Genomic DNA, 9,895 nt, shown 5'->3' on the forward strand with positions numbered 1-9,895 from the left:
AGATGCCACCGCCTGCCGTCCCGCTGATGTCTAGGCTGTGGTCACGTCTCATGTGAGACTTGGCCTTCTGCCACCCCGGCACTTCAGAACCTGGTTCTCATGTGACTGTGCCAGGACGGATGAGGCCGGCTCAGGTGCACTCCAAGCAGAAGCCCTGCTTAAGTGCTGAGCACAACCCAGAGGAGTCCTGTCTACCCTGCTCTGTGTATTTGGGCTCCATGTGCGTCAGCCATCCAGTCCTGCTTGTGTATATTCAGGGATTGCCGTGTAATTAGGACATTAACCTAATAAGCAGAGCCAGCGAGACAGCTCTTTTGAATCAATTCTATGATATACTTCCAAAGATTTGAAAAATGACTCTTGCACGACTGCAGTTTGAAGTTTCTGAGCTCAGCTCATCTTGCCCTGAGGATTGAATGTGTTTACGTCTGACTCTCCCTTTGAGGTTTAATTGGAATAACTCAGTGAAGTAAGTTTTGTTTCCGTAGAAATTTTTAATCCCAGAAATGAGGGGAGAGCTGAGAATGGATTGGATTAGGATGCAGTGTCACAGCAATTCAGAGACATCTTCCAGCTCAGTTTTACTGAGAACTCATCCTTCCAGGAAGCTCCCATCACTCCAGCTTTGGGGAGGGCTAGGAGGACTTTCTGCATAATCAGCATTAGAACTAGAAGAAAATCATCCCTCACCTCCCTGACATCCCCCTGAAACCTCATACCAACTTTGTGGCAGGTTAATCCCATGTCCAACAGACTTTTTGTTTCCTAGTTAACTTTTTTAATGTAGTAAAATATATATTACATAAGCTTCCCAGCTGGCCCTAGTGGTAAAGAATCCACCTGCAAGTGCAAGAGACATAAGAGACTCGGGTTCGATCCCGGGGTCAGAATGATCCCCTGGAAGAGGAAATGGCAACCCACTCCAGTATTCTTGCCTGGAGAATCCCATGGACACAGGAGACTGGTGGGCTATAATCTGTCGGGTCACAAAATTCGGACATGACTTGAGTGAGCACCATATCTAACATAAAAATTATTATTTTAACCATCTTTTGTGTGTTCACAGTTCAGTGGCATTAAATCGTTATGCGGTCACCACTGTCCGTCTCCAGAACGTTTTCATCCTAAAGTCAGTACCCATTAAATAACAGCTCCCCATTCCCTCCTTCCCCAGCCCCTGGCAGCCACCCTTCTCTATAGAGTTGACTCTTGCTGTTGTTGTTTAGTCTCCGAGTCATGTCTGAATCTTTTGCAACTCCCTGGACTGTAGCCCGCCAGGCTCCTCTGGCCATGGGATTTCCCAGGCAAGAATACTGGAGTGAGTTGCCATTTCCTCCTCCAGGGGATCTTCCTGACCCAGGGATCAGACCTGCATCTGCTGCTTCTCCTGCACTGGCAGACAGTTCTTTACCACTGCGTCACCATGGAAGCCCATAGTTGACTATTAGTCTCTATATGGTTGACTATTCTAGGTGCTTCATATAGGTGGAATAATACAGTATTTGTCCTTTTGTATCTCTCAGTTGGTGTGATGTCCTCAAGGTTCATCCCTATTGTAGTGCATCAGAATGGCATGCCTTTTTAGAACTGGACAATACTCCACTGTACGGAAGACCACGTTCTATTTCTGCATTCGTCTGTCGGGGGACATTTGGGTTGTTTCCACAGTTCAGCTGTTGTAAACAAGACGGCTGTGAATGTTTGTACAAATATCTATTCCAGTCCCTGCCTCCAGTCCTTTGGTACATAGATCCAGAACTCGAACTGCTTTATCGAATCCTACCTTTAATCGCAGAGGGATTTGCCGCACCGTTTTCCACAGCAGCTGCTCTATGTCACCAATAGGCATTCCCCTCTTTGTGACCCTTTACATGTTCTCACAACAGCCAGCATGGAGGGCATCGTCACCATCGTGGGCCTCAAGCCTGAGACGACGTACGCAGTCCGGCTGGCAGCCCTCAACGGCAAGGGCCTGGGCGAGATCAGCGCCGCCTCCGAGTTCAAGACGCAGCCAGTCCGTAAGTATAGCCTGCTGCCCGGCTCGGCCCCTTGGGGTGGGGGGACCCATCCAGTGTTCAGATGACAGCTTTTTGTCTTTCCAGGTCCCTCTGCTCACAGAGGTCCCACCTCCTAGTTCTCTGGCCCTCAGCGGCGGCCGATGCCACTCCCTTGGTTCTCAGTTTCTCAAAGGGCTTGGTGACACAGTCTAATAACTGGTCCAGCTTGTTAGAGTAGCAGCCGGGGCAGAAAACCACGCACGCGTGTTATCAGAGGCACCGAGGAGACTCAGGGCAGCGTGGTGGGGACAGATTTTGGAGATTTGCTCTTTGTCACAAGGCCCCTAGGGGCCTCCCAGGTGGCTCAGTGGTAAAGAATCCGCCTGCCAGTGCAGGAAGACTTGGGTTCAGTCCTTGGGTCAGGAAGATCCCCTGGAGAAGGGAATGGCAACCCACTCCAGTACTCTTGCCTGGGAAATCCCATAGACAAAGGAGCCTGGCATGCTACAGTCCACGGGGTTGCAAAGAGTCAGACACCACTGAGCATCTGAGCGCACACCCATGCACACACACACACACACACACACTCATACGGGCTCTAAGCAGCTGGTGACTTGAAGGAAGACAGTAAAGGCAGTGAGGGTTGGCATAATTAGTTGTGGGGTTTTAATGAAGCAGAGATATCCAGTTACAGGGCAACAGAGCGTGCTGTAGGATAAACGAGCAGGAGCAAAACCCCAACAAAATAGAGAGGGAAGAAATGGCCTCTGTTGCTGGTACCCCTCCTCCTTTCAGGAGCACCGTTGGGGTCTCCTTGGTCGCGGCCTCTTTCAGGTGAGCCCGTTCAGGGTTGCAGTTCTGTTTTCCTCCATTGCTCCCTCTTTCCTTAAGCCAAGCCTGCCATACTTTTCCCTCCCTCCCCACACACAGCCAAGCTCTGGGTGAGCCCTGGTCTAGTTCAGTCCCTTCACAGATGGAGTTCCTCCCCAGGGAGGATGGTGAGTCCATCCAGGTGAAGAAGATGCTGTAGCAGGACAATCCCAGTGGTCACAGAGCTCCCTGGTCCCCCCTCTGACTCCTGGGGTCAAAAGGCATATGGGAGAATCCTCCGCTTTCTTCCCTATGGGGTCAAGGGCCTGCAGAGTGATCCCCCTGCCTCTTCGCAGAAGCAGAGAGCCTGTCTCATCTTCCTCCTACAGGAATTGCTTCTCTCTGGATTTGAAGTAATTTGATAATTTGCGTTTCCGGCTCCGTGTGTTCTGCAGATCCTATTCATTTCTTTTACATCTTATTTTTTTTTCTTGGGTCTGTCTCTTGTCTTTTCTTTTCGTCTGTGTTCCATCCATGGGATATGCAGATAGCCCTCTTCCACGTAAGTGCCTCTTCATGCCTCATTACCTGTTTCTAGAGTGTTAACATCTGCTAGTTCTAGTTTTTTAATTTAGTGCCAGTCCCTTTTGTCCCCTAGAGGCTGAAGTAGATGATGCCATCCGGGCCCTAACCGCACTGACCTTAGTCTAGTTGTGCTCTTGTTAATGTCTGTAGGTTACTCCAAGAGGCTAACACTCGTCCTGTTTTAGAGCATGCAAATTTTTTGTCTTTTGAAATTGTGTTTATGTATTAATTTCTGTGTGTGATGATTACCCTGGGGCAATATTTTGCTGAGCCAAGCACAGTGGAGGTCTGCAAAGGGCCTCTGAATAAGGATATGGCATCATCTCACCATTAGCCAGGACGCCGGAAAAGTAACCACAGCCTCTCCAGGCCTCTATTCAGAATCCCTTCATGGGCACGAGAACCCAGAAGGCCTTTCACATTTGCTTTCAGGAGGTGAAAGAACTGAGCTCACTGCACCTCCCTTTTCTGTCTGGCAGGTGGTAGCTGAAAGGCTCTAGGAGCATGGGTGGGGGACCCCACACAGCATGAATGGGTTTGCATCACGGGCACCTCCTGCAGGGGAGTTAAGCCCCCAGTTTAACTGGTGAACTCTGTTCTTAAGCACTAGGTTACTTGCAACATGTATTTCCATGTTTGGGAAAATCCACCTGCAATACAGGAGACCCAGGTTCAATCCTTGGGTCAGGAAGATCCCCTGGAGAAGGGATAGGCTACCCACTCCAGGATTCAAGCCTGGAGAATCCCATGGACAGAGGAGCCTGGTGGGCTACAGTCCATTGAGTCGCACAGAGTTGGACACGACTGAACGACTTAGCACGCACGCACACAGCCAGCTACTTAGTAGCAGTATTGCTGAGAACAAAGAAAGAGGGTGATTCTCCCCAAAAAGGACATCCTAATTTTGTAAGTTGTAAGTAGTGGACCTGGAAGCGGCAGTAACTGGAGCATCCCTGCTGCTCCAGGAGCAGAACTGTGGTCCGGTCTCTACCTGCATAGATGTCCCCGGGCTTCATGTCCGCTGGGGCTTGGCTTCTTCCCAGGCTGAGCTCAGAAGGGTGGAGGGAAGTCTTCAGCAGCACATTCTTTTCAGGCAACGCTCCTAGCTCGTGACAGGCACTAAGGGAAGCTTATCTTTTTGAAATTTATTCAGAAATATTGCAGCACCAGCAGAAACTAAGTAGCTCAGTGTAGGCATCCTGAGATATTGAACAAGGGCTAAATCTACTCTCTCAGCAGAGTTGGTTCCTGAATGAACCAGTTCTGGAAGGAGTCTAATAGAGTGGAGGGGGGATGGAGTTGTCAGTGAGGACTGACAGCTGTCTGCTCTGGGCCGACAGCTCAGCTCTGCCCTCAGAGCATCCAGAAGGCGCAAGGACACCTTCCTCCTGGATCTTTAACCCGGTCATCAGGTGCCCACTCCTCTGGATTTTATCCGTAAACAGAGGCTGGCTTAGTAACATCACAGAGAGGCAAGACCTCCTTCTGAGTGTCTACCCAGTAACTGGGGTTTGAGTACTGAATCTGAGTAACTGGGTCTTGAACTTCAAAGGTTGTAAGTGGTTTTCATTCATTGCCAGCCCAGCCTTCTTTAAGGTGAGAATTTTTATAGCAGACACTGTGTTTTAAAAGCCAGTGTTTAATATTTTTTTAAAAGAAAACCTCTAGATTCTGTTGTTTGTTATCTGCCAGTATGAAAATGGATGATTAACCAAGTAAGATTCCAAGAAGTCCTTTGGAAAATGGTGGGGTCAGTCCTTCATTCCAAGTCAGTCATGAGTAATGCAGCAGCAGGCATTGCTAGTGACATGAAAAGTCAGTTTTCTCAATCACCTAATTAAGTTATGGTTTAAAGAATTAAAAAGCAAACCTCTTTTAGACAAAGAGAACATGGCAGTTTTAGAGTTGAATGTGATTTTTTTCTAGAACTTGAGCAGGGTGAGAGATGATTATACTCTCACTGAAGTTGATCGTTATGGTCTTTCCTCGCACCTCCATAGCCTTCCTAGGGTTGAAGTGAGGGTCTTGCTGAAAAGGTAACCTGTTGTGCCTAAACCCATCCTGAGAAAAGGTTACAGTTGGAAGGAAGATGCCAGCATTTCCCACTGCCAGGACAAAACCCAATTACTGCTGCTAGGAAGTGAGGATAAGTTTTTGGAAGGACCTTCTTCTCTGAGTTCTCACTCCCATTCCTTGAAAGGCACAAAGGTTATCTGAACTTAAACAAGATCAGCCATCAGTTTAGCTGCAGGCTTACGCCAAGCCCAAGAACCAGCTGGCTTATCTCACTCACGGACAGTACATCCGCCTCCTATGATATTGGGATACAGGTGCACAGGCTGCTTCTGGGGCCCTGTGGGCCCCGGGTACACCCTCAGGACTGAGGAAAAGAGAGGTCAGGGTCAGCAGGAGACGGCATCCTGGACAGAGTTGATGCTGCTGGCCCTCTTAGTTGGGAGGTGTAGGGGAGAGCCATTTGCTCATCACTTGAAGTTGCTTGAAATGTCTCAGTATTAGGGTTGCTTCATGATTCCTGAATGGTCTCCACCACATTCAGGGGCATGAATATGTCACAGCAGAGATGAGCAGATGAAACTAGCCACTACCACCAGTGTCTCGAGGACTCCTGCTTTGGAGCCACCCAGTTAGAAAGCCTGGCTTACCTATTGGGAGGTTCCTTTGTTTCTGTGAAGCCAATGAAAGCCAAGGCTCCAACGGGACAAATGAAACTCCAGCCTGGGAAGATGTCCCTGTTTCACGTATTTCGAGGCCAGGTGTCTGCATGCTGTCAGGAAGCTCTTAGGTGGAAGGCTCATGACCTCTGTTTGCCCTGGGAGGGGCTGCTTCCTTCTTAGAGCTACTAAAACCCTAAAGAAGTGACATGATAATTTATCATGACTCTTTCCTCCATGGTTGAACCACACACCGTCAGAATTTCATTGCCTGAATGTTACCTCTTCAATTGCTTCTGTACCAGGAAGTGAAATAGACATTTTCTTACAGGATATAAAGATTGCAAGTGAGTCTCTACTTTTTAAAAGTGGCATCTTGAAATTTGTTGTTTCATATTTTGCCCCTTAGATGCCACATGGCAAATATGTTAATGCATTGTAATGTATTGTGATTAAAGTATATAAAACCCCATCCCTCAGCCAGAATAATATGGACAACTGTACATACAGTTAAGCCAAGAAAATAAAAGAGAAAGAATGAGAAAAAGAGATATACACTTTTATCAGAATTAACCAGACTGTCAAGTAATGTTGAATTAGTAGCCTGTCTTGCTCTGATTCCAGTGACATTGCTCTGGATGGTTTAATGAGGTAACCTCATCTAGAAGGTAAGAGAAAGACCTAACCATGAGCGTCAAGACAGTGTTGGAGATAGGGTGACGTTTTTCCAAATTTTTATCTGGCTCTCAAAGGGGCCCGTTTTTTGTGACTGTTGATGAAACAGCTTCTGAACAGTTGCCACTGAAAAACTAAAGATCCATTCAGTGTGCAAAATGTCTTAAATGCACCATTTCTAAAGATTCACCGTGCAGAAAGCTGGTGAGCATTACTTGGTGAGTCCCAGTCCCTTCCAAGTGCCCTGGCTCAGTGTTAATTTGCTTGGTCCTCCGAGCGCACACGGCAGCAGCCAGAGCGTCACACTTCCTAGGGTTTGGAGCACAGCAGTGGCTGTCGTAACATCCAGATCCCAAACCATCCCGACCTTGCCCAGTCACAGCATTCAGGAAGACGATTGTTGCTGTTTTATCAAGACCTTAAAATCAGAGAGTGGTGTGCACACACATTTTGCAATAAATATGTGCCATCTGTGTAGGTGTCTGCCTAAATGTAAACACATGAAGAGGTAGGTAACGTCATGGCCAAGGTCATTTTCTCCTTTTCTGTTGGTTCACCTTAAGCTGGGGGCCAGGTGTCTTTCCCTCCAGACATCTGATCCTGTGGAGACAGCTGCTGAACTGCCTGTGTGTTTTCACAGGGATGGAGAGCCCTGCAGCTGTTCCTGGCCTGGTCCCTTCCTGAACCGCAGGGCTGGGCCACCGCTCAGGCTCAGGGTTTGAAGTCAGAGCGTCCTGCTCTCTAAGGGGCTGTAGGCCACCTGTTCTCCTGCATGGAGTTCTTTTTCCCTCTGCAACTCACCTCAGCTTCTCCTACTGACACCCCTGGTTTGCCTCTTCATTTTCCCCTTCGGTGTCCGTGTGCCTAGACAATCATTTTTTTTCATCTTCATTTTTCTTTCCTCAGCGGCTCCTGCTAGCTCTTCCACCCCTGTTCCATTGTCTCATCTGGATAGTGAGTATCATTTCCATCTTCCACCTCCCTGCAGGTAGCTCTCTGCCAGCCACAGTGTGTCTGTCTGGCGTGATCTCCTCCACCGGGTGATAATTCCACTCTGTTGGTGGAGGGCAGCGCTGGGTTTTAGAGGAGCAAATGAGATGAGACGTAGGCATAGGGCTGCTCAGATACAGAGGGGGGAGTGCAGCTCTCCCCCCAGGAGGAGGTGCGTGGAAAGCATTGCTCTGGACAGAAAATCTCGCAGGCGGGCTCCCCAAGGCTATGGCTGCCCCAGCCCGGGTCTCCAGATTTGTAGTCAGCTGATTATTTAGAGAAGCCAAATGATTTTGCCAAGAAAAATGTCAATTCTACAGGGTCATAAGAAATGTTTGGGGTGTTATGTTTTCACCCTGCATTTTAATTGGCACAGTTGGGTTCAGACGTTGAAATTAGATAGCAAGGCCTGTAGCTTTTGCTGTCTCCATAACTGCATACATTTCTTGTAAATATTTGTGGGAGAAGAAACAGTGCCTGCTTGCAGATGTGCCTGGCAGAAGGCATTAGGCAAATTATTTAACCCTTTACAAGGGAGCCTTGCTTTTCTTCTCTATAAAACAGGAGAAGTCATCACACCCCGCTCCCAAATAACAACAAACCGAGGGTTTATCAAGCTGTTTTATCAAGCTGTTTGCCACCCGGGAGCAGTGCCACTAAGGCTGGCAGTGGTGTGACCTGGTCAGCCTCCGGCTTTGTCACCACGTCTGAGCCTCTCTCATTTACCACCTTGTTTCACTTGGCTGCCCTGTCCTGCTGTTCCCCTGAGTCCTCGGGGGTGGGAGCACCCCAGGCCTCCCACTGCTTGCAGTGATGAACGCAGTGCTTCTAGGGGAAAGAGCAGGGAGACAGCAGCTGAACAAGACCCAGGGTGTCATGGCAGCCAGTGCTCAGCGTGCAGTCAGTGCAGCAGGCAAGGCCGCTCAGCTGGCCGTATCCCCCTGGTACATCAGAAGCCCTGCACTCGGGAGTAGCCTCGGGAGTGACCGGAGCCCCAAGCCCAGAGCCCTTTGTGGCATCTGTCTGACTTGGGAACAGCCCCCTACTCTTGCACTGCTTGCCAGGCAGTGGACTTGAACAATAAGAATTCAGCGACCAGGTTCAGCTCCAAGCTCCCCTGCTTTGGCGTGCAGTTCCCTGACCTTGAATGAGTCACCCCACCTCTCTGAACCTCAGACTCCTTATCTCCTGCTTACTTTGTAGGTATTTATGAAAATCAGAGTTTAAGTAGGAGAAATACAAGATACAATGCCCAGCATGTAGTAGCTGGAATTCGTAGTAAGAATAAATAAGAGTTACATTATTACTTGCCATCTGAGAGTAATTTGTCAGCAAAACCTCTGATAATCTCTTTAAAATATCTACATTCATACTGATAAATCAGGGAAGAAGGAAATGAGAGCATACCTCCTTTACCATCTCTTTTTTCTCTATAACAAGGTCTTAATATATATAATACACACATACATGTATGTATCAGTAAATTTAATTTATCTCTATTCTCTCTTTCACCTTTCTGTGCCCTTTCCATCCTTCATGTTTCCATAGCAACCTGGCCTCTTCCTGCTCTTACAACCACCGAAGCATATAGTGAGTAGAGAGCTTAGCTGCCCTGGGCCTGACTGCTGCTTGTGTAGAGTGGACTCTTGGGTTCCAGTGCTGCCCCGGCCCCCTGAGTGTTGAAAGCAACAGTTGTGCATGCTTGGAGGCTCCTCTCCTGGTGTGGGTCCCTAAGCATGCTGTCTGCCCGGCCAAGAGAGCTGAGCTAGCGTCACCAAAAGACAGGGGTGATTCTTGAAGAGAGCTCTGTGCATAAGGAGACCTTTCCAAATTTACCTGCAAGTTTAAAAACAGAAAAGGGTTAGAGAAATGCCGAGAAGACAAAAGGAGAGCATCTCTTCCCAGCTTTCATTGTCTCTCCACCGCAGAGGTGTGCACACACACACATACACACACAGAGACACTGACACACAGGCACACACACGCACGCAGAGACACACACAGGCACATAGACACATAGACACAGGCAGAGACACACACAGACACAAACACATGCACACAGACACATGTACACACAGAGACACACATGTGCACAGAGACACAGGCAGAGACACACACACAGAGACACACACAGACACAAATACATGCACACACAGAGGCACTGAC

At 48.4% G+C, this 9,895-nt stretch overlaps 1 protein-coding gene across 18 annotated transcripts in view; it reads left to right on the plus strand.

The window, feature by feature from the left end:
• NCAM1 (neural cell adhesion molecule 1) overlaps positions 1–9,895 on the plus strand; it is a 365,493-nt gene that overhangs the window by 320,188 nt on the left and 35,410 nt on the right. For 8 of the 18 annotated variants that reach the window (XR_005724131.1, XM_040257996.1, XM_040257998.1 and 5 more), the window contains 4 exons: positions 1,887–2,018; positions 3,355–3,369; positions 7,646–7,693; positions 9,278–9,319. Coding sequence is in view for 17 of the 18 variants with exons in the window: in XM_040257996.1 (XP_040113930.1) it covers positions 1,887–2,018; positions 3,355–3,369; positions 7,646–7,693; positions 9,278–9,319 (237 nt within the window). In the remaining variant the exon portion in view is untranslated. Of the gene's footprint in view, positions 1–1,886; positions 2,019–3,354; positions 3,370–6,729; positions 6,733–7,645; positions 7,694–9,277; positions 9,320–9,895 lie in introns of all 18 variants that reach the window. The other 10 variants (XM_040258006.1, XM_040258004.1, XM_040258005.1 and 7 more) reach the window with 3 other exon arrangements.

Source organism: Oryx dammah, unplaced genomic scaffold (genome assembly GCF_014754425.2).
Source record: "Oryx dammah isolate SB20612 unplaced genomic scaffold, SCBI_Odam_1.1 HiC_scaffold_17, whole genome shotgun sequence".
Classification (NCBI taxonomy): Eukaryota; Metazoa; Chordata; class Mammalia; order Artiodactyla; family Bovidae; genus Oryx; species Oryx dammah.